The sequence below is a fragment of the Notolepis coatsorum genome, assembly GCF_963971535.1.
Source record: "Notolepis coatsorum genome assembly, chromosome: 13".
Taxonomy (NCBI): Eukaryota; Metazoa; Chordata; class Actinopteri; order Aulopiformes; family Paralepididae; genus Notolepis; species Notolepis coatsorum.
The window spans coordinates 9,817,312-9,843,489 of NC_140177.1; the positions used below are offsets into that span (position 1 = coordinate 9,817,312).

Below are 26,178 nucleotides of genomic sequence, written 5' to 3' on the forward strand. Positions count from 1 at the left end.
TTCCACCATAGCTTGACTTAAGCCAGACCTTTCTGTTCCCCGAAGTCGGATTTTCTAAATCACCATGGTAACAGATCAGAAAGTTTGAACCTGGTCCGGAGCAGGGTTAAGTTCAGTTAGCTGGATAACCTGCATGGCCACGCCCTCGCAAAGAAATGCCAGCTCGCTTCCTGAAATATTTCTCAGTCTAGATCCCATTATACCATTCTGAATTATGTTTTTGTGCTTCGTTTTCCTAGAGGGGGCTTTTGAAATGTATAATAATAGAACTAAATGCTGATAATAAATCCTATTCAGCCTATAGATTTACTTTGTCCTAAATAAAATAATGCACGTCATATACGGCGCTCGGAGTCGCGATACACGCTGCATGTGGTTATTTTAATAACTACGCATTGCAAATGTGAATCCCGCTGGGATATTTTTAATGAATGAAACCTATCGGCCGTTTGGCTCTGATTAGTTTCATATATTCTCCGCTGTAGATTTGCTTAACGGAGCGCCCGGATTGTGTTTCATTCAAGCATAAAATTGAAGTGTCTATGCATGGATTGTGGTCTTTGTGGATTATGAATTACGAGGAATCTGAGGATTGTTGAATTGTATCATCACTCACACGTTATTGTGATATTGTAACTGGGATTAAAATGTCTGATGAGATGCGCTGTTTGACGGATTTGAGCAATTGAATGAGCCGTTGACGTCACATGAATGCATTTGAGAATAAAGAGATAAAACTTCATTCAAAAGAAAAATATTCGAAACACGGGTCTCTTGTATTGATGGATACACAATGGATATATCCCGTCTGGCACAGTGGTGCAATGGCTAGTGCTCACTCCTGTCAAGCGGACGACCCTAGTTCGAAACCCCCCGTTTCCAATATAATTTATAATAACTATATAATAATATTTAATATAATATAATTAATATATAATTAATATAATTTTTTTTTAGGCTACGCAAAAGTAGCCTAGTTTTAAGTTAAAATATTATAAATCTACATGCATTGAGGATGTCATTCTTTATATAGCTCTCAAAGTGCACCAAATTGAAGCATTTACATTGCAAAAAGAAGCAAATAAATTAGAAAAGACAGGGATTTGAACGCGGGTCGTCCGCGTGAGAGGCATAAGGACCATCCATCACACCACGGTGCCAGACAAATAAAACATCCACCATACATCCATCAATGGATAAGAGAGCCGTATCCTTATTCTGAAAGATATTTCGCTAGCAAGATCTCATTTGATTATTCAATCCATAAACCTACTGCCAGCAGGCACGTTTAAAGAAATATAATCTGATTGATTGGGGTAATGAGGGACTTAAAATTAGCCTATAGATTATGCATTTAACTTGTCGGCGAGGCTATTGAGCCGTACTGCATTGTACCCATTCTGCAATCTGTTAATAAAGTTTTAAATCAATCAATCAATGCCGTTAGGAAATCAGGATTTCTGCTATCGACACCTGCTGTCTTTTCAACTGAAGCGGCCGCGCGCAATTATCCTGAGTCTCAAGTCTGGTTCGAATGAACGAGACTGAATCCACCTTCGAGGAACAGGAAAATCCCGGATTCAAACATCGGGTTAATTGAATCTGGATAATGGGACTCTTGATCGACTTAGTTGAACCAGGTACGGGGAATAGGGCCCAGTTTCCTCTCTGTGCGTTCAGTAGAAAGCTATCTGGCTGCAAGCTAGCCTAGCTTAGCACAAATTAATGGAAGTGGATTATGGATCATCTAGCCGAGTTTATAACTCTGGGAAAGGTGATGTTCTTGTGCCCCAGGTCAGTTCAGTTCAAAAGTCTTACATTTCATTTGCACAGGTATTACATTTTGGTTGGGCTGTCGGGAGATGAAATAATATAAAATGTATGAAATGTTGTTTATTGCGGGGCTACCAGGAGCTTGTCTGGTGACGGCTTATATGGAACGTGCAATAATTTAAATTGGTGCAGCTCCCAGTTCAGTGTCGCTATGTGTTGTTGTTGTTTTGCTAGTATTGTCGTGGTTTGCTCTGAGTGGTATTAAAAAGGTCTTAAAAAGTCTTAAATTGAACTTGCAGCTACCCTTCATATGACATGGTAAATACAGCCTGTGCAAATAACCCCTATATTTCCTTTTTCTTTTCTTGTTCATTCCCATTTATTCTCATATAAGTTTCAACCTTTGAATATAACCCTACAGGTACAGTATATACATTTTTGCCTAGTGACCCCAAACCAGTGAGTAAAGTACTCCGTATCGGACTACAATCAAAGGTTATGACTCCAGTGTGGAAACACGGGTTTGATGAGTTCAAGCTCAAGTTCTTCTGAATCCCCGTGTTGACGACCCTGGTCTCTTTGTTTACCTCTCTAGGCCATTGGAGCCACTCTGCTGATCAGCGCCGCGCCCTTCCTCATCCTCTTCCTCATCCCGGTCCAGTCCAACACGGACAAACACCAGAACCTGCTGAAGGTGCTGCTCAGCTTCGCCTCCGGAGGACTTCTGGGAGACGCCTTCCTCCACCTCATCCCCCACGCTCTGGGTAGTAATAATAATAATAATAACTTTATTTGTATAGCGCTTTTCATACAGAAGTTGCAGTTCAAAGTGCTTCACAACAGTGAAAAATACATAAAAAAGATAGAGAGGTAGCAAGGTGAGGTAAATCACAGTGTTACACATTAGGATCTAGCATCCGAATAATCTGTTTACAGTTTCATTCAGTAATAAAATAATAAAAATAGAATAGACAGAGTAAAAAAAAAGTGCGGTTTGATTCCGTTTAAAAATAGGCTAAAAATAATAGAATAGAACGGACCTACAACAGGGTATTTAACATACAACAGGGTATTTAACATACAACAGGGTATTTAACATACAACAGAGCAGTGCATCAGTAAGAAGTGTGCAGTGAGATACATTTAGCATAGAACCGACACATGAATTTGATAGGAAGTGTATAAAAGTAGGCAGGGTAAGACAAGTGCAGGTAAAGTACAATTTGTGTCACGATATCCCTGCTGTTTCATTTAAATGCCTGAGCGAAGAGATGGGTTTTAAGCTGTCTTTAGAAGATGTCTAGCGAGTTGGCTTCCCTGATGTTTTTTGGGGCAGTTTGTTCCATAGTTTTGGGGTGTAGTTGATAAAGGCTGCATTACCGATCCTCTTTTGACTGTTTCTGGGAGCCTCTAGTAGTCCAGCAGCTGATGATCGCAGTGTTCTCGCTGGCGTGTAATTTATTAGAGTGTAGTATTCCTTACTGACTGTGTGTTGTCTCCTCTCCTCCTCCTCATCCCCCACGCTCTGGTAGTGTTCCTTACTGACTGTGTTGTCTCCTCTCCTCCACCTCATCCCCCACGCTCTGGTAGTGTTCCTTACTGACTGTGTTGTGTCTCCTCTCCTCCTCCTCATCCCCCACGCTCTGGTAGTGTTCCTTACTGACTGTGTTGTGTCTCCTCTCCTCCTCCTCATCCCCCACGCTCTGGTAGTGTTCCTTACTGACTGTGTTGTCTCCTCTCCTCCTCCTCATCCCCCAACGCTCTGGTAGTGTTCCTTACTGACTGTGTTGTGTCTCCTCTCCTCCTCCTCATCCCCCACGCTCTGGTAGTGTTCCTTACTGACTGTGTTGTGTCTCCTCTCCTCCTCCTCATCCCCCACGCTCTGGTAGTGTTCCTTACTGACTGTGTTGTGTCTCCTCTCCTCCACCTCATCCCCCACGCTCTGGTAGTATTCCTTACTGACTGTGTTGTGTCTCCTCTCCTCCTCCTCATCCCCCACGCTCTGGTAGTGTTCCTTACTGACTGTGTTGTCTCCTCTCCTCCTCCTCATCCCCCAACGCTCTGGTAGTATTCCTTACTGACTGTGTTGTGTCTCCTCTCCTCCTCCTCATCCCCCACGCTCTGGTAGTGTTCCTTACTGACTGTGTTGTGTCTCCTCTCCTCCACCTCATCCCCCACGCTCTGGTAGTGTTCCTTACTGACTGTGTTGTGTCTCCTCTCCTCCTCCTCATCCCCCACGCTCTGGTAGTATTCCTTACTGACTGTGTTGTGTCTCCTCTCCTCCTCCTCATCCCCCACGCTCTGGTAGTGTTCCTTACTGACTGTGTTGTGTCTCCTCTCCTCCTCCTCATCCCCCACGCTCTGGTAGTGTTCCTTACTGACTGTGTTGTGTCTCCTCTCCTCCTCCTCATCCCCCACGCTCTGGTAGTATTCCTTACTGACTGTGTTGTGTCTCCTCTCCTCCTCCTCATCCCCCACGCTCTGGTAGTGTTCCTTACTGACTGTGTTGTCTCCTCTCCTCCTCCTCATCCCCCACGCTCTGGTAGTATTCCTTACTGACTGTGTTGTGTCTCCTCTCCTCCTCCTCATCCCCCACGCTCTGGTAGTATTCCTTACTGACTGTGTTGTGTCTCCTCTCCTCCTCCTCATCCCCCACGCTCTGGTAGTGTTCCTTACTGACTGTGTTGTGTCTCCTCTCCTCCTCCTCATCCCCCACGCTCTGGTAGTGTTCCTTACTGACTGTGTTGTGTCTCCTCTCCTCCTCCTCATCCCCCACGCTCTGGTAGTGTTCCTTACTGACTGTTAGGGGTGGGAATCACCAGTTTCATCATGATACGATACGATATCGATTCTTTGGACAACGATACGATATTTGCCGATATCACAAAGTCTCTCACGATACAGATTAGATTCAGGTGCCTGCGATCGATATGAGATGATATCATATGCCCATTTAACACAATCGGTAACATTTAGATCAACTAAAAAAAGGTAACGAAAATATCATTTGACATTTGTATTTTTGAGCTCTTCCAGACATTTAAAGGAAAATCAATCTATTGTTTTTAATACAAATAGACCTCCTGTTCACTGTAAAGTGCCACGTTTTTATATATTGAGCTTTAAACTTTAAGCTCCATTTTTTGGAACTCAAAACTCAACCTAAAACCCCTCCCTACCTTCCTCTCCCAAACCGTTCCTACAACAATTTGTTGATGTTGCATGATCATGTATAGGCCTACATTTATTATGTATTATATTGTTTATGTTTAAATAACATTTAAACATCAAACTCCTCTGACCTCATCTGGTCTTTCCAAAGACACGCGCACACACACACACACAGAAAGGGAGAATGCTATGCTGTAACATCTACACACACGGAGCTACTGCTGTTGTTCTTGGGCGGATATGAGACTCGCCACAGGATTTTCAAAATAAGAGTATCGATATGAATCGATCTTATTACATTGCATCGATCCGATTCGATCGTTGATAATTACATCGATGTATCGATCTGGATCGATGTATCGTCCCACCCCTACTGACTGTGTTGTCTCCTCTCCTCCTCCTCATCCCCCACGCTCTGGTAGTATTCCTTACTGACTGTGTTGTGTCTCCTCTCCTCCTCCTCATCCCCCACGCTCTGGTAGTATTCCTTACTGACTGTGTTGTGTCTCCTCTCCTCCTCCTCATCCCCCACGCTCTGGTAGTATTCCTTACTGACTGTGTTGTGTCTCCTCTCCTCCTCCTCATCCCCCACGCTCTGGTAGTGTTCCTTACTGACTGTGTTGTGTCTCCTCTCCTCCTCCTCATCCCCCACGCTCTGGTAGTGTTCCTTACTGACTGTGTTGTGTCTCCTCCTCCTCATCCCCCACGCTCTGGTAGTGTTCCTTACTGACTGTGTTGTGTCTCCTCTCCTCCTCATCCCCCACGCTCTGGTAGTATTCCTTACTGACTGTGTTGTGTCTCCTCTCCTCCACCTCATCCCCCACGCTCTGGTAGTATTCCTTACTGACTGTGTTGTGTCTCCTCTCCTCCTCCTCATCCCCCACGCTCTGGTAGTGTTCCTTACTGACTGTGTGTCTCCTCTCCTCCTCCTCATCCCCCACGCTCTGGTAGTGTTCCTTACTGACTGTGTTGTGTCTCCTCTCCTCCTCCTCATCCCCCACGCTCTGGTAGTATTCCTTACTGACTGTGTTGTGTCTCCTCTCCTCCTCCTCATCCCCCACGCTCTGGTAGTGTTCCTTACTGACTGTGTTGTCTCCTCTCCTCCTCCTCATCCCCCACGCTCTGGTAGTGTTCCTTACTGACTGTGTTGTGTCTCCTCTCCTCCTCCTCATCCCCCACGCTCTGGTAGTATTCCTTACTGACTGTGTTGTGTCTCCTCTCCTCCTCCTCATCCTCCACGCTCTGGTAGTATTCCTTACTGACTGTGTTGTCTCCTCTCCTCCTCCTCATCCCCCACGCAGGTATCAGTGATAATCTATATATTGCAAGAAATGTAATAATGATAATAATTAGGGATGTCCGATATTATCGGCCTACCGATATTATCGGCCGATATCGGCATTAAAATGTGATATCGGAAAATATCGGTATCGGTTTTCAAAAAAATACTTTTTTTTTTTTTTTTTTTTTTTTTACATTTCTATAACCTTTATTTATCCAGGCAAGCAAGTAAGAACAAATTCAGGTTTTATTTATTGTCAAAAGTATGCATAATGTTGTGTTAATTCCACAACAAGAGATATGTAATGTTAATTACCTGAAATTATTCCATTTTTTGGGCGGGGAAACCCTGCATATATTGGTATCGGTTGATATCGGTTGATATTGGTATCGGAAATTAAGAGTTGGACAATATCGGTATATCGGTATTGGTAAAAAAGCCAATATCGAGCATCCCTAATAATAATAGATCAAATTTATATAGCGCCTTTCATAGGTCGCTTCTACGATACGTCACGATATCTGTGGAACTGAAGAAGAAGAAATACCCATAAAAAGGCAAAAAGTTGGAATTATGTATTTATTCACAGAATTCTCACATTATTTAGTGTCACAAACAATTGTACATGAAACAATGTTCAACAAATTGCATAGTGTGTCTCTTTAACACACCGACTGCAACTTGATTAATATTAACTGTTCATTAACACATTGACTGCCGTTCACATAGATCTACGTTTCTGTCACGGTATTTCTTTTATTATCTATTGTCATTCATAATTCAGCGGGCACCTTGTGCATACTGTTCTGAGTGTGTCTGGTCTTATACCGCCCTCTAACGCCTTCGGCCAGTAATGCACCCCATTACAAACGGGTTAGTTTATTTTCTCTACCGAGCTGCGGTGTGGGGGCGGGTCCTAAACACTCCAGCAAAACACACGCTTGTAGGGATGCTTTGGACTACTGACCCCGCCCGCCCGTTGAAGAGCAATGTCCTTCAATGTCGGAGGCACGATCGCTGTGGATAACTGGAATGGCGATGAGATTATTGAATGAATGAATGAATGAATGGATGAATGAATTAATGAAAAAGTTTATTTTTGGACATGTTATTCTCCATATTTCTACGATATCTTGTTCCGTCGAACCAAACAATCATAGCAACAAATTAAAAAAACATTAATAGAAAAACATTAAAAAAATAAAATAAAATAAGGAATTATAAACAAAAGGTCAAGAGCAATGTGTTTGGTTAGCAGACATGTCCAAAAAAGGAGTAGAGGGAAGCTAAGCTTATTGATCCCTACCCCCTTACATTTATATTTGTTCTTCCATTAATTTGACTACCGTACTTTCCGGACTATAAGCCGCGGCTTTTTTCCCCATTTTTTCCCCCTGCGGCTTATATAACGGTGCGGCTTATATGTGACTCGACGTGACCAAACTCGAAAATGTAAACATCTAAATATTGCTTTTTTGACTGCATTGAAAGGTTATTTATCTGTTCCATTATTTGCTAAACTTAATACAACTTGTAAATGAGTTAATGCTTGTTATTTGTCCGACAGTATTGTGTCCCAAAGCTAATTACATATGGTAATTAAACATTAAAACACCTGCGGCTTATAGTCCAGTGCGGCTTATATATGTACACATCATTCAATTTAGCTGCTGCGGCTTATAGTCGGGTGCGGCTTATAGTGCGAAAAGTACGGTAGATATAACATAATTTGGAATATTGGATTCTTTTTTTTTCATTACTTCAGACTGTAAGGACAACATATGAAAGCTTGGGTTGATCTGATATTTATTTCTACTGCGATTGAAGCTATCTGTGTTATAGCTGTTTGGTTGTTTTCCGTTGGGTTGCACCGGTCTAAATCACATTGCATGCGTGCACGACAAAGGATAATAGTGATGATCTAGCGTTGATTTCAGGAAGATCCGATAATCAGGCGAAAAATGACAACATGTTTAATTGAATTACACAAAACCGCTGTTTTCGTGTCTTTTCCCTGGAATTGCTCAGAAGCGGCCGGACTATGTTCATATTCAAAACGGAAATGTACGGATGAAAAAATAATCTGTTTTTTGCACGTTGACCAGAAGTAGCTCAATGAGACTCGACAGGCGTTATTAGACCCATAGCTATATAAAATATAGGTTTAGCTCTACAAACTACAACTACGCTTACATGGGTTTAATGGACGGCACGGAAGTGGTCACTTCCCGGAAGGGGCGTGGCACTCAATGTGTTAACAATGACTCCATATCACGGCGGTTAGGTGGTCGAGCGGAGATTGCGTTCGTCACCAGCCCCGGAGCTGTGAGCTTGGTTCGCCTGTTCGAATCCAGCTCACAGCTCCGGGGTTGTCACCAGCTTGGCTGGCCGTCTGCACTGATACAATTGGCTGTATCAGAGGGTGGGAGAAGCTGGCGGGGTGGGTCCGGGTCGTTGTAAACAGCGACTCCTACAGTTCGGTCGGGGCGCCTGCTAAGCGCGGATTGGACGTGAGGGGGATAGTGTGGTCCTCCCACACGCTACGCCCTCTCAATGAGAATCCGCGCTGCCAGGTGAAAAGAAGCGGTGATTGGCTGGACGTGTGTCGGAGGAAGCACGTGGTAGCCTCCACTCTCCCAAATGATCTGACTGTGGGGGGTAAAGCGCAGCGACCAGGAAGGGACTGGGAATTGGCATACGACTAACATTGGGATGGGAGAAAATCAGAGGAAAATGGAGGGGGGAAAAAGACAAAAAAAAAAAAAACAATGACTCCATATCTGTTACCCTACGACTCTGATACTCGATTTACATTCGATTTATACCTACCTACTGCTTTCACCGTCTACAACGGCCCTACACTGTAATCATAGTCATCTTAACTACCTACCTACTGCTTTCACCGTCTACAACGGCCCTACACTGTAATCATAGTCATCTTAACTACCTACCTACTGCTTTCACCGTCTACAACGGCCCTACACTGTAATCATAGTCATCTTAACTACCTACTGCTTTCACCGTCTACAACGGCCCTACACTGTAATCATAATCATCTTAACTACCTACTGCTTTCACCGTCTACAACGGCCCTACACTGTAATCATAATCATCTTAACTACCTACTGCTTTCACCGTCTACAACGGCCCTACACTGTAATCATAGTCTTCTTAACTACCTACTGCTTTCACCGTCTACAACGGCCCTACACTGTAATCATAGTCATCTTAACTACCTACTGCTTTCACAGTCTACAACGGCCCTACACTGTAATCATAGTCATCTTAACTACCTACTGCTTTCATCGTCTACAACGGCCCTACACTGTAATCATAGTCATCTTAACTACCTACTGCTTTCACCGTCTACAACGGCCCTACACTGTAATCATAGTCATCTTAACGACCTACTGCTTTCACCGTCTACAACGGCCCTACACTGTAATCATAGTGATCTTAACGACCTACCTCGAACTATAGTCTACCCATACTCTGTATGATAGCATGTACAACAGTGCTGTATATACCCCATATTTACATTTATATTCTTATATTTTCTGCATACATACAGTATATATATACATATTTGTTTGAATATACCTGCATATAACTAGGGGTGCACGATATTGATTTTTTTTTACCCCGATATCGATACCGATAACTTTCTGCTCCTCAAGACCGATACCGATAACCGATATATATATATGTATTGTATTATAATATTTTTTTTTTATGTATATTCCTGTAGTGTTGACCTAACCAGATTTATCATGACATGAGCGTTACTACGATGAACAAAACAAAGCCAAGAGAACAGTTTTGACTCTTCAAATAAAGTGACTATATTTATTTTTCCAAATAAATATAATTTGAGTCAATCACAAAATTCATCCCTGAACAATGAGTGAACTAAAAACCAACAGGTATTGTGCTTTGTCAGTAGGGATGGGTACCGTTCACATTTGAACCGATACGGTACCGTTACCTGTGAATCGATACGGTACCGGTACCTGTGAATCGATACCGGTACCCAACGGTACCTTTTTTCGGTACTTTAGTCTCTAAAGATGTAATCTACCTACCTCAGTTGTGAAAGAAAAAAATCCAAACTTCAAATAACCACATTTTCGACCGTTTTCGGCTTGCCATCACCCCGACTGCTTTGTTGTTGAATCAAGTCAAATCCTAAGTAAGCGTATATTGTGCGTGTGAACGTTGACGTCTGAAAAGAAAAAAGTGTAAAAAAAAAATTAACGGAGCTATCAATAATTTTATCGGGATGCTGATAATGCATAACTACTGATATCGGCCCGATAATTATTGACCAGATAATTATCGTGCATCCCTACATATAACCCATAGCTCTGTATGATACTAGCATGTACAAATGCTGTATATACCTACACATAGTCCTTTTCTGTAGATACTATCTATATAGTGGTGGGCGGCACAGTGGCACAGTGGCACAGTGGTTGGCACCGCTGCCTCACAGCAGGAAGGTCCTGGGTTCGAACCCCAGCAGGGGGCCGTTCTGTGTGGAGGTTGCATGTTCTCCCCGTGTTCCTGTGGGTTTCCTCCAGCAGCTCATTAGCTCATTCTGGCACATTTACATTGATGTGGAAACTGAAGATTAATGTGCACTGTCCCTGGTAAAACATTTATAAATATATGTACATATCCTTCTCTTACTAGTTACGCTGCTGGCCAGTAATATGACTACTACCATACTGTCTTTACACCTGTATCACTCTACAACTCTTTACATAGTACATCTGATTTAGCACTATTACTCATTAGTACTACTAATTTATATATTTTATACCCAGTTTAATCACCTGTACATTGAAAATGTAACAGTGATCACCCTCTCCGCAGAGCGAATCACCCGCTGCAGCGGGGAACCAGGAGATGATGGAGAGGGTGAGGATAGACTCAATGATGGCCGTGTAAAATTGGGCCATCGTGGTCCTCGGCAGTTTGTATTTTTTCAACTGCCGGAGGAAGAACATCCTCTCCTGGGCCTTTTTGAGCAGGCCCGTGATGTTGAGCTCCCATTTCAAGTCCCGGGAGATGGTCATGCCAAGGATATGTCATATGTCATTAATGTATAATAAAAACAGTATTGGACCCAAAATTGACCCTTGCGGTACTCCGCAGACGATGTTCATCAGTATTGACCTATGTTTGTCAATTTGTACATATTGTTTCCTGTCTTCCAAATAACTTTCCAGACAATTTAGAACAGTTCCTCTAATACCACATCGATCCAGTTTTTTTTTTATAATACCGTTATTCCTCTAATAGTAACCGGTATTCAATTAAAAACCGGGTCTCTATTAATGACCGGGTGCGCTGTTGAGCTAAGCAATTATAAGCCGGCCTCCTAATACAAGCCGGGTTTCATGTATATGCTGGCCTGGCTGTGCAGTAAATACCATAATGGTATTGTGTTAATGTTTACCAAGAGAGTAAGCCTACCTCAGAATTGTATAAAACGAAGTTATTATTATTATTATTATTATTATTATTATTATTATTATTATTATTATTATTATTATTATTATTATTATTATTATTATTATTATTATTATTATTATTATTATTATTATTATTATTATACCAGAATTGTGATTGCACTATTTTACTTTATTTAACTTTTTTTTACCATCTGTAATTGCACTGTTTACTACCGTATTTCATACAGTACTTGGTTTCAATAAATGAACCCAGTACATTTTACTGGGTTCAAACTGACACAAAATGTTGATTTATTCATTATGATCTGTGTGAAAATTAGAAATATAGGCCTCTCTCTTATACATGCCTCCTCCTAATACAAGCCTGGTATCCGCTACAGTTGAAACAAATACAAGCCGGGGTTACTATTAGAGGAATTACAGTATACCATGATCTATAGTATCAAACACCTTCTTCAAATCTATAAATATTCCTACAGCAAATTTCTTGTTGTCCGTACATGTGGTGATTTCCTCAGTTAGGTCTGTAAGTGCCAATGAAGTTGATCTATTATGTCGGAAACCATACTGGCTGTCAGAAAGCAAGTTATTTTTTTCAATAAAACTGAAAAGTCTTATTGAAAAAAGCTTTTCTAGTATTTTTGAGAACTGAGGTAGGAGAGAGACTGGCCGGTAATTTGTAAAAGTATGTTTATCCCCTGATTTAAATAATGGTATTACTTTAGCTATTTTCATTTTATTTGGAAATGTTCCTGTTTGAAAAGATAAGTTGCAAAATTAGTTAGTGGTTTTATAATTCCCCCAACAATTTTCTTAATCGTCTCCATATCAATATCATTATAATCTTTAGATTTTTTATTCTTACAGTTCAATACAGTGTCCATTACTTCATTTTCATCTACCGGATAAATAAACATTGAGCTTGAGTTGAAGTCTATCAGTTTATCCAGTGACCCAGTTGTGAATGTAATTTTCTCTGCCAATTCAGGTTCAATACGTACAAAGAATTTATTAAAACCATCAACCACCTCATCCATGTTGCTTATGGACTTTCCATTTACAATAAAATGATCTGGATAGTTCACACCATTAGACCCCTTTCTGATAAGATTATTAAGCACCTTCCAAATACCCTTAATATCATGTTTTTTACTTTCTAGCAGATTGGCATAGTATCCTTTTTACAATTTCTCATAATAATTGTTAACTTGTTTTTATACATTTTATATTTAGACTCTGTTTCATTAGTTCTGTATTTAATAAATATTCTATACAACAGGTTTTTATTTTTTCAAGCATTTAATAGCCCCTTTGTTAACCATGGATTCTTTGTGGAATTTCTTCTCTTGTCCTGTTTTTTTTATTGGACATTTGTTGTCATAAGATGCTTTAAATATTTCCAGAAAAGAGTCATAGGCGACATCAATATTATTTTTTTGGTATACTGTATTCCAATCCTGTTTAATTAAGTAATTTTTTGCCTCCAGGACTTTTCTATACATAGTATCATACACAACAAAAGTTGGTAGATGGTCACTAATGTCATTAAGTAATAGCCCACTCACAGTATTGTATTAGTATTATGTTTGTAAAAATGTTATCTATCAGTGTGGCACTATGTGAAGTTATTCTGCTGGGTCTGGTGATTTTAGGATATAGGCTCATGCTGAACATAGTGTCAATGAATTCCTCTGTCAATCTATGTTTTGGGGGATTTAGCAGATCAATATTGAAATCCCCACATATGAATACATCTTTTTGATTATTTATAGAAAATAGTTTTTCCATCCAGTTGTTAAACACATTAATATCTGATCCTGGTGTCCTATATATACAGCTAACAACTATATTCTTCTTTTTTGCCAAGCTTATTTCAACTGTTACACATTCAAACACATTTTCTACTGCCAATGACATCTTATCCAACACTTTACAATCCATTTTACTATCAACATATAATGCCACACCCCCTCCACTTTAGTTTAGTCTGTTTGTGTAAAACATGTCATGACCAGGCATGGAGGCCGGCACCTGCAGCAGGGAGAGCTGGTGCTCCAGGACGGGTGGAAGGATGGTGTTGAAGGCCGAGCTGAAGTCCACATACAAGATCCTGACATAGTTGCCCGCGCAGTCCAGATGTTCCAGTGTATAGTGCAGAGCCATGTTCACAGCATCCTCTGTGGATCTGTTGGCTCTGTACGCGAACTGCAGCGGGTCCAGCACAGGATCAGTGATGAGCTTCAGGTGGGCCAGGACAAAGCGCTCCAGGACCTTCATGACCACAGAGGTCAGGGCGACAGGTCTGTAGTCATTAAGGCCCGTGACCTTGGCCTTCTTGGGGACGGGGATGATGGTTGAGGCCTTGAAGCATGCTGGGACGTGACACAGCTCCAGCGAGGCATTAAAAATGGTGGTAAACACCGGGGCGAGCTGGTCAGCGCAGTGCTTCAGGGCAGAGGGGGAGACAGAGTCCGGGCCGCGTGTATGCTTTCCGCAACGCAGTTCGGTTTCCGGGTTCCTCTGATTGGCCGCGACCCCCACGTGACCCGCGCTAGCACGGCCCCTTATCCACCGCTGCCGCTCTGCTGTGTGTTGTGTTGCAGCACCAGAGCGGCAGAGGTCCCTGCCTTCCTCAATTTATACACATGGAAGTATTGACTACGCCGTAACGAATCATTAAACAAATATACCGTTAACTGGAATATGTTGTGCCTTTACACATATGTTGGATTATGTAATTGGTTTGTCATGACAAACAAATTAAAAAAATCGCGATTTACCCGCTGGCTACAACAACACACAGTGACTGCATGTAGTTGTTGTAGCCACCTCCTCAGAGGCAGGAATACTAAGCTCCCCCTTAAGCTCCAGGAGAGAGGAGAGAGGCTGAAAACCTGCAGTTCTTGCCCGACTGATGGGAGCCGAATCCCCGGATCCGATTTGTCTGATGAATACCCCCATAACATGGAGGTTCCGAATGCATGGAAGTATTGATTGCGCCGTAACGAATCATTAAAAAAAGATACCGTTAACTGGAATATGTTGTGCCTTTACACATATGTTGGATTATGTAATTGGTTTGTCATGACAAACTAATAAAATATCGCATCGCCGGCTGTCTCTGGCTTGCTCCAGCGGACACCAGAGCTCAGCCAGCGGCGAGAATATGCTGCCGCGAGCGGCATCGCTGAGCTCTGGTGTCCACTGGAGCAAGCCAGAGACAGCCGGCGATGCGATATTTTATTGGTTTGTCATGACAAACCATATTGTGCCATATGTGTAAAGGCACAACATATTCCAGTTAACGGTATATTTTTTTAATGATTCGTTACGGCGTAGTCAATACTTCCATGCGTATAAATTGAGGAAGGCAGCGACCTCTGTCTATCTGTATGTCATGTATGTCATATATGTTACGATGAATTGAAAATGGGGGACCCTCATGTAAACAAGACGAAAGTCTTTCTCTGGTCTGCATCCCCTTAACAATTGTATGTATTGAGCTGTACTGTACTGTACCCATTCTGCATTAATAAAGTTTTCAATCAATCAATCAACTCTGCCGCTCTGGTGCTGCAACACAACACACAGAGCGAGCGGCCAATCAGAGGAACCCGGAAACCGAACTGCGTTGCGGAAAGCAAAAGGTCTTGAGGCCTTTCCATACGGAGGAGGAATTCCCCTCAGAGAGCTGTTGTCGCAGTTTCTCTGAGAAGCGATATTATGCCTCCCTCACCTCTTTGGTGAACTTGTACTTGGCCTGCCTGAACCGATGAGCATCACCACTGAGCCTGGCCACCTCCTTCTCCGACCTCAGCCGCCTGAGTTGGGCTGAAAACCAGGGCTTGTTGTTGTTAAAGATCTTATAGAGCGGAGGGGGACACACCTCACCGAGGCTGATGAATGATGTCACAGCTTCTGTACCTATACTTCTGGAACAACACGGTGAAGTATTGGTACAATGTTAATCCTCAGCATCGTGAAAAAAAAATTGTTTTGCACATTTCCAAATGAAAAGGCACAACCAACTGTAGCCTTAACATAATGTGTTTCCTTTTTAACTACTGTGAGCTATGTTTAATTTAATTGCACTTAAAGTCGATACATTTATTTAACTTCTGCATTTAAGTGTGTGTGTATGTGTGTGTGTGTGCGTGTGTGTTTCAAGTTCAAGTTTCTTTAATAGTTGTCATACAGAAGTACAGAATACTTTTATACAAAATGCTTCTTACTGTTACGCTCCAGAGACTGTGCTAGACAAGATAGTATGAAATAAAATAGTATAGCATGTAAAATAGAAGTACAAAAAGGTCACAGTGTTCAGTATAGACATATGTACAATGTTCGATGCAGAATAGAAGTAACTGAGTTACCATACAATATACAATATCCTGTGTGTGTGTGTGTGTGTGTGTGTGTGTGTGTGTGTGTGTGTGTGTGTGTGTGTGTGTGTGTGTGTGTGTGTGTGTGTGTGTGTGTGTGTGCCGTCGACAACAACTGACAAAAAAGGGCTTCTCTTGTGTTGCATCATGTATCGGCCGCACAGTGGACTTCCACTGCATGATCTAATATCCTGCCTGACGCTGTCACAACAAATGTGAGACCATGTGAGACGTGAACGAGGGAGTGAGGGAGGTGGAGAGGGGAGACATATCTGTGATGTGAGACCATGTGAGACGTGAACGAGGGAGTGAGGGAGGTGGAGAGGGGAGACATATCTGTGATGTGAGACCATGTGAGACGTGAACGAGGGAGTGAGGGAGGTGGAGAGGGGAGACATATCTGTGATGTGAGACCATGTGAGACGTGAACGAGGGAGTGAGGGAGGTGGAGAGGGGAGACATATCTGTGATGTGAGACCATGTGAGACGTGAACGAGGGAGTGAGGGAGGTGGAGAGGGGAGACATATCTGTGATGTGAGACCATGTGAGACGTGAACGAGGGAGTGAGGGAGGTGGAGAGGGGAGACATCTGTGATGTGAGACCATGTGAGACGTGAACGAGGGAGTGAGGGAGGTGGAGAGGGGAGACATATCTGTGATGTAAGACCATGTGAGACGTGAACGAGGGAGTGAGGGAGGTGGAGAGGGGAGACATATCTGTGATGTAAGACCATGTGAGACGTGAACGAGGGAGTGAGGGAGGTGGAGAGGGGAGACATGTCTGTGATGTGAGACCATGTGAGACGTGAACGAGGGAGTGAGGGAGGTGGAGAGGGGAGACATATCTGTGATGTGAGACCATGTGAGACGTGAACGAGGGAGTGAGGGAGGTGGAGAGGGGAGACATATCTGTGATGCTCCACACAGCAGCTGTGCTGTGAGCGTCACCTTCAACCTCTGGAGACAATCAGTGCAAAGTCAAGTGATGCATTTTTATAATATAATCCACTCTGTTTTTCAGTGATATACATGAAGAACAGTTACTTCTAACAGGGTCACCAGCCTGGCAGTGTTCCTCTCATATCAGTGTTGGTGTCTATATATATATATATATATATATATATATTAATCTCCTGTCAGTTCAAGTAATGTTTGTAACGTAATGTCTATTTATTATATTTGTATTTATCTAATATTTGAATAAAATTGGCTCTGTATTTATCTAATATTTGAATTAAATTGGCTCCAGCATTGTTCTGCCCCAGTGATTCCATGCTTTGAATGTCTGTATTGTCAATAATGCAGTTTAGTGAACATGCTGAGAGGTGATTTCTAATAATTAGTACTACTAATATTTGTTTTATACTTGAGTTTTTTTTTTTTTTTGTACACATTATTATCATGACATATTGAAAAAATACATACAACGTGTTCATTATCTGGGGTGGTTTCGTTGTTCCTTCTGAATTGAAATAAGCTAATTATTTATTTCTTGCCGTTTATTTTATTTCTTGTCCATCTTTATCATATTATAATAGTAAATATATAATTGCAATATTGATATTTTGATGCACAATTTGAATTCAGTATTGTTACAGCTAAATCAAATTATCTATATACAATGGCACATTATTTTTCTTGTTTTTTTGCATTAATATCTATTGTTGTATAAACTTGTGCTAAAATTACTTGTGCTAAAATTACTACCGTATATGAATTTGATATTTTTTTGCCGGTGATCTCTGAAGCGGTAGGCTGTGACACATACAACACCCCCCCCCCCCCCCCCCCCACATCCTATGTACAGTACCCCCCCAACCCCACCTCCTCCAATGTACTGTTTCTACGTCAAATGTGTATACTCTCTTTTTTTAGACTATTTTTGTATCACAAGATTCACAAACAGTACTGTATTTGCAAATCTGGTATGTCATAAATGTATAGATGTAGCAGTACTGTCTGTATCTGTATGTCATGTATGTCATATATGTTATGATGAATTGAAAATGGGGGACCCTGATGTAAACAAGACGAAAGTGTTTCTCTGGTCTGCATCCCCTTACCCATTCTGTAATCTGTTAATAAAGTTTTCAATCAAACAATAGTGCTCCCTCTGGTGGCGCTGCGCTGCATGACAGCTCTCGGAATACTTTGGGCAGCCGAAGAGTGCTTCCGCGTTCGAGTTTTGCGCTCCGATTGGCCAGGTCATGTGACATGTGCGCCAATCGTGGGACAGCAAGTTCTGCTCCTATTTCCGGGTCTAACAGACTGCAAACTATAGATATATATCTATGCTGCAAACTACCTGGCGTTCTATCGCCCTGCTCTAAGACAAACTCTTTCCTTAACCAACTCCGAACGAGCGCCTAAGCTTAACCAGTGTAGACACTTGCGGTCCCACGATTGGGCGTACATGACACATGACCAGAAATGACCTGGCCAATCAGAGACGCGGAAACGCAGTTCTGTTGTAGAAGGCATTCAGGCCTCCGGCGTCACAGGAGACACGTCACGACTGGAGGGAGAATCAGAAGCAGAAGATATCATATCGCCGCTAAACCTTACGCCAAAAGTACACAGGTAAATCAAACGGGGCTTTTGTTTGACTAACTAACACTGAATATTAAATTGTGACTGTTATTTGTATTTCAGCTTATTGTTATTGTTTTGTTGGGAGACATGTCGCGGCCTTACAGTTAGCTGTGTGTCAGGAGATTAGCTTTAGCTGCTAACTGTTAGCTCTGTTAGGTCTGTTAGCTCTGTTAGCTCTACTGGCTAACTGCTAGCTCTGTTAGCCGGGAGACCAGCAGACGGTGGGCTAAGTGAGATGGACCTGCCGGGTCAGGAATATACCAACACGCGGTCTCAGTTTATAGCTAACGTTACCTCAAGTCGGTTAAATGTTTGACGAATGCAAGCAAACCGTCATCTTAACAGCCGTTAGCACGTTAGCTGCTAGCTAAGTAAGCTAGCTAGCTAACACGAGCTAAATGTGTGCAGCTGGAGTGTAGCAGCTGATCGGGAAGTAAATACAACAGAGTGTTTAGAGTTCTGCCATGTTGTAGACAAGTCAGGTCGTTTACTTCTAACATATCCCTTTGATTGAAAAGTTTATTAACAGATTGCAGAATGGGTACAGTACAGTACAGCTCAATACATACAATTGTTAAGGGGATGCATGCAGACCAGAGAAAGACTTTCGTCTTGTTTACATCAGGGTCCCCCATTTTCAATTCATCATATGACATACACGACATACAGATAGACAGTACTGCTACATCTATACATTCATGACATACCAGATTTGCAAATACAGTACTGTTTGTGATACAAAAAGAGTCCAGAAAAGGGAGTATATACATTTGACGTAAAAAATGTACATTGGAGGAGGTTGGGTGGGGTTGTGTGGGGGGGGGGGGGGGGGGGGCGAAACACTGTACAAGCAAAACTGTACATTGGAATATTGACAACCATACTAGGTAATTTACTGTACATTGGAGGGGGGGAAACACTGTACAAACAAGCAAAACTGTACATTGGAATATTGACAACCATAATAGGTAAATTACTGTACATTGGAGAGGGTTGGGTTAGGACATTTACAGGGGCCAGTTTCGAATTGCAGTCTCCCGTAGGTGTTCCTTGAGAGTGGTTTTGAAAGTGGGTAGTCATTCACATTCCTTTACAGCTTTAGGTTGGGCGTTCCACATTGATGTGGCATAATTGCGAAAACGTGTTTAGTCCCTTGTTTGAGCCGAATCTGGGTTTAACATGATTTGTGGAGCAGGGCGGCTACGTGGCGTAGTGGGCAAGGCGCTCGCCACAAATGACGGAGACGCTGGGCTTGCCTGTTCGAGCCCAGCGCTCCACATTGCTTTCAGTTTAGCTGGTCATTCATACTAATACACATTGGCCGTATTAGGGGGTGGGAAACTGATGGGTGGGGATCGGGCGTTGTGGACAGCGACTCCTACAGGTCGGTTGGTGCGCCTGCGCAGTAGAATCAGGAAGTGTCAGGGGCAGCCTGAGCCTCCCACGCGTTACTCCTCGCCACTGAGAGATCGAGCTGCGCAGGTGAAAAGATGCGACTGCTGTTACCTCGAGTACCGGAGGGGACATGTGCTATGTATGACTTAGTCCACATTGCAGTCGGCTTGTGGGACGCAAAAAACAGCGTTTGTGACAGGGGAGGGTTGAATTGGATGATACGAAATTGGGATGGGAGAAAATATAGGAAAATGGGAGAAAAAGTGGATAAAAAAAAACATGATTTGTGGAGCTCCCTCTGGTGTTGTGATCGTGGTATTCACTGACCTTTGGGAAGTATTTTGACATGTACATGGGTACCTTGGTCGTGTAGTGTATCTTGTAGACCAGGCCCATTGCAAGTTGCTGTACTCTGTCGTCTACTCTAAGCCATCCTAGGTTGTCAAAGTGGGCAGGGGTTAGGTGGGTTCTAGGAGTAAGGTCAAGCAGTAGTCTGACCAGTTTGTTTTGAGATGTTTGTAATTTTGTTTTTAGCGCCTTTGAGGTGCTTTGGTACCATGAGGTGCAAGCATAGTCGTAGTACCCTTGAATGAGTGCTCCTGCCAGAGTCTTCAGGGTATTCTTGTTTACCAGAGAGGAGATCCGGTACACGAATCGAGTTCGTTGGTTGACTTTTTTTATTACATTGGATGCCATTTTGTCACAGGAGAGATTAGCCTCTAGGATGGAACCCAGGTATGTAATTTCATCTTTCCTTGTGACAATATTGTCACCCACTGTAACTGAGAAGCCGTCGGTCTTGCTGGGTTTGTTGTTTGAACCGAAGAGAATGGACTCTGTTTTGCCCATGTGTAATTAGAGCTGCCGCGGTATTGATGTTTTCCTTACCGCACAAATTTGCGAAATATTTCCTACCGCGAACGGTATTACCGCAATAATAAAAAAAAAAGTTTGAAAGCATTTTTTTTTCCTACTCTTTATAGCATATAGTCTGCCTCTAGTCTAATGGCTACTGCATATTACCTACTCGACTCGACCCGCTTTAGGTACATGGTACTTCGTTCCTTTTCCACTGCAGGTACTACTCAGTTTGTCTCCGTGTGGGGACGCTTGTGTACACTGAAAGCTCCGTGAGCATAGCTATGTCCGAGGGCTTGCAGCAAGCCAGACTTTAACACAGTTTCAATCAATCAATCAATAACAACATTAACCAGACTCTCGTTGTGTCTATTCTGCTAAAGCTAACGTCACCTCTTATTGTGTCTATTCTACCAAGCAACCCAGGTTTAACGTTACCTCTCGTGTCTATCTGCTGACGTTGGCAACAACAAGTTTAACACATCAGCGATATTTTTGTGACACTAAACTCTCCGCTCGGTGGTAAATTCATGGGTTGATGTCGGTTTTGTTTCATCAATAAATGAGGCAGAATACACAGTGAATCCATCCTTTTTTGTTTATTGCACGGTCCTGTTGCAAACAAATCCTGAATGCATCCTTACTTAGCGAGCCAGTAAAGATGGCGGCGTTCTGCTTTTGTGCAGGACGCTACAACGTGTGACGCGTCTCTCTTCTGACCAATCAGTGGTCTGCAGTGTTTCACGTGACTTTTCTGGTACCACTTCTACCCAATAGGGTCGCTTGGAACCTCGACAGAGGAGTAGGGTATATCTGCAGAGCTGCAAGCCCAACGAGAGCAGGGAACTTTATTATTATTATAAAAAAAAGCGGTGATGCGGTATTCAGCCTAACTCTGCGGTGGGCGTGATGTAACAGCGATACCGCGGTAATGCGGTTATCGCGGCAGCTCTATGTGTAATGATAGTTTGTTATCAGCGAGCCATATGCAGATTTTGCCTAGTTCCGACTCAACTCAATTTACATGTTCGAAAACGAGTAGGAAGAAGTACACTTATTTAATCCTACCCCTTTCCCACTACTCAAATGAGTGTACTAATTTAAAACAAATATATATATATATATATGCAAAAAAAAAATAAACTATATGTAAAACATGAAAGAAATAAAATAGAAATGTAAATGTAGTCCCTTCCTCATCCCTGTACCTCGTGAACATCATTTCCGTATAAATCAGTTTGAATTGTCTCATATTTGGACATTGCTTTAGCACCACATTCAGACCTGATGTTACATTTTCCTGCTCGATACTAAATTAATTTATTGTTTTTGTTTAAAATCCAGACATCCAACCGGCGTTAGCAGGCTAGCTAGCTCAGTGTGTGGAGGGGTACAGCTGTGCTGAGCTAATGTTAATCGTCCAAGGACCCTCATCTGAAAATCTATTTGTTATCACATAGGATTTAATCCAGAATTCCATAACTGTATACTGTAAGGGGAGAGAGAACTGGGAAGAGCAGAATGGTCATTCTTAGAATAGAATAGAAATACTTTATTCATCCCGGGGGAAATGTGGCACTACAGATCGCTCACAGTAAACGGTAAACATTTAGGTAGTCAAAAACAAAAGTCACGAATAAGAATAGAAATAAGACTAAGAATAAAATACGGTCTGGGATATACATTTTCTATGTTATGTATATACATTCTAATATAACACATACAGTCAAAATATACAGTAAGTGTACAGTAAAAAGTGTGGAATTGTACAGTGTCTTTAAGAATAAAGTAAAAGTCCAGGGCCCTCATTTATCAACGTTGCGTACGCACAGATATGTGCGTAACCCGTGCGTATGATCATTTCTAAGCAAAGTGTGGTACTTGGGCGGTATGACGGTATATCAGGGTATTTAGAAATCCCGACGGTATTGAAAATCAATACCGTCCGTCATCGTCAAAATCACAGATGCGCTTCAGTTTCTATAACAGTGAAACAGAGTTTTGAGTGTAGTGCACACACGCGCCAGCAGAGGGCGAGACCAGTCTAGTGGAGCGAGTGGGTCACAACGGTATTCACGTTTTACGGTAATGTTGCGACAGTGCTGTGAAAATACCGTAAAGCGTTGCGACGAGAGTTGGTGTGTGTTGTTGTGGAGCAACTGGTGGAGCAAGCAAATAATCCGTCTCTTATTATATGTGAACTAAAGAGTACAAGGTTTACACAACAGCCCCCACCCGCCTTTTTATTGTATTTGTACCGTCCTGTACTATCCGCTGTCAGCTGTTTATCTCTCTCTGTGAGCTACTGAGCTTGAATAACTAGCGTTAGCTCACGTTAACTAGCGTTATCTCTGCGGCTAATCTTAGATTTCCCTGAACTAAATCAATGACTAGGTTATAAAGCATTCGAGTAGTTTTCACTGCACATAGAAGTAGCCAAACAACGGGAGCATTTCGGGAGCATATGACCAAAACCCATGCAATTTCTAGACCTTAAGGAATCAAATAGTCTGCCATGGCTATAGGCTAGATGCTAACGCTAAAACGGTGCAGGCTTCTACCGGTGCGGGACTACCATTCTGAGAGCTGACGATGATTTGTTTACTTGGTAACACGGGTTGCCCCCCCCCCCCCCCCCGCTGATGAAAATGAAAGTCATACCGTCAAATACCGTAAACCGGGGTATTATTTCATATAGGGTTTGACGGTGTGAAAAAAAGGATACCGCCCGAGCCTAGTACTTATCAATTTGAACTTGTGCTTGACTTTGTGCGTATATCTAAGCACAGCTCGGAGAGCATGCGTAGCTGGCGCCCGGTGGTAGAATATTATTCAGTCTGCAACGCGGAAATAAGCTTCCGTGCATTACTTCCAACACTGGCGTGTTCAACTTCTGTATGACCCGTAATTCATTATAGTTCATTGTAAAATAGCGACAGTAGTGTAATAACGGGCTCATGTGCGAACAAGAGGTTGGCCTGCTTGTTTGGCACGGGGGCGGGGGGGCAGACGAAGAACACCCACCTCCAAACCCGATTAAATATTGTTTCAAATAAAAAGCTAAATACTATTTTGTGTCATGTTTCCAAATAAGATTGGCCACAACGAAATGCTTTCTACTTCAATTTGTTGGTTAGAATAGAAGATTACCTCCCTTGAAACTTCACTGAGACTAAAAGTAAAAGACAGTATTTTTTTTTGTGAGCTCCGCGCACAGACGTGATAATAATAACAATAATAATAATAGCTTCATTTTATATAGCGCCTTTCAAGAGACCCAAGGTCGCTTTACATAGATAGGGGGGGAATAACAAAGTAACAAACATGGACAGACACAACATATAAATATGATGATGGGATTCAAGTTCGTCTTTTTATTGATCACATAGGCAGGCTATACATAGGCTGCATGGCACGGTCCATCGTGATATTGTAGATGGATCGAGCAATAGACTGTTACTGTACCACCCATGTAGCTGTCAAAGCTCCATCACAAATGCAGTTATGTGAATAGAAAGGGATTCCACTCAGTGATGCGCATTTGCCGATACATGTCGTTGCTGCCGGGAGGAAAGGCATGCTGCGTGTTTTCATTAAATAAAACGGGATACTTTTTGCAAGGGTTTACTGACTGTCATACAAATAATCAACCAACTACATACTGTAACTTTTCAGTGCACGTTCTTATTTACATTGCTCCCGCAGACCCGCACACAGACATGAAGGAATTCAAGTTCAAGTTTGTATTGATCACATAATAGGCAGGCTACACATGGCGTAGGCTACATCATACATGGCAGTGAGATTCATTGTTCTTGTATATGCTCTCGTATTATTGTTATAGTATATGCGATTAGGGCTGTCTTAAATACTTCGAAGCTTCGAAGCTTCGTTCGATGGCACAAGCTTCGAACATTAAAAAAAAAAAAAAAATTTACTTTGGTGTGTGTGTGTGCATGGGGCCATTGGGTGGGGCCGGGGGACAAATACACAGAAGGAATTCAAGTTCAAGTTTGTATTGATCACATAATAGGCAGGCTACACATGGCGTAGGCTACATCATACATGGCAGTGAAATTCATTGTTCTTGTATATGCTCTCGTATTATTGTTATAGTATATATGCTATTGTCAAGAAGGAAGTACATTCTTTTCAATTGTGGCTTTAATTCGTATAGCCGAGAAGCAGTCTCCTACCAGCTTCATTAATCCCGACCCATCCAGCCACAGCATAACTGAGACGGGCTATGGAAACAAATCATAAATAGACTACTGTAAATAAAATAGCTTATAAAAGATGGGCTATAGCAGGGGTTCCCTTTCTTTTCCGAGCCCCATCGCGGGGCTCCGTGTGACATGTCTGTGCCATGCTGCCAGCGTTTCCGTTAGCCGGTAATTACCGGTATTTGACCGGCAAAATCTGTTGAAGTCCGACATATTTAATCTCTCCGGTCTTAATGTCCGGTGAAAATAATTCCCTGAGTCTAAGCACAATTTGATTATTTGAATTGTATTAAAATAGGCTAAAATTAAATAGCCTATGCGATGAACGAAACAATCATTACATGATTTGTTTCATCGTTGCTTCTAATAATGACAACGACGTTGTCAGCCAGCGAGAGCTTAGTGCTGGATGTGCGAACTTTTGTGAAGCTGCAGAGCCGGAGCAACAGCAGCATAATGCAGTATTCCAGCAGTACTCCAATTCAGCCATTTTCAATTCAATGTTAGGTGGGGGGCGCTGTTGTGCGGTACCCAGAAAAGAGCCAATAACAGCTGAATCTGCTGCTCTGCATCGACATACTCTCGCAAATAAGTCATTGGGAGGTGGAGAGAGAGAGAGTCGTCACGCAAACCCACAATAATGTTGCCGTCTCTCTCTGCCAAATTTCTCAGTTCTTCGCTTGATATAATTAATACAAATGTCCAATATAACGGAATTCGTTAGCTCATAAAAATGTGATTATAACAGACTGTTGTTTATTAATGTCGGGCGACTGCCCACAGACACCTATTTGATTTAAAGTCGGCGGCAGCAGCACGAGTCTCTGGACTTATTTTATTTGGAATATAATGACTTTATACGCGAAAGTAGCCTAGTTTTAAGTAAAAATATTATAAATCTACATGCCTTGATGATGTCATTCTTTTGTTTTGTTGTCATTCTTTTGCCTATCAATTGTTTTTAAGCTCAATAAACTCTGACCGGAATGTCTCTCATTTGACCGGTAGATTGAAATCTACCGGA

General features: G+C 42.2%; 1 protein-coding gene across 1 annotated transcript in view; it reads left to right on the plus strand.

Annotated features, from left to right (window-relative positions):
- LOC311238898 (uncharacterized protein) overlaps positions 1-26,178 on the plus strand; it is a gene marked incomplete at its 3' end in the record, with an annotated part of 115,927 nt that overhangs the window by 6,008 nt on the left and 83,741 nt on the right. Inside the window, exon 3 of the mRNA XM_084327094.1 lies at positions 2,369-2,537. Within this exon, the coding sequence (XP_084183220.1) occupies positions 2,369-2,537 (169 nt within the window). The remainder of the gene's footprint in view (positions 1-2,368; positions 2,538-26,178) is intronic.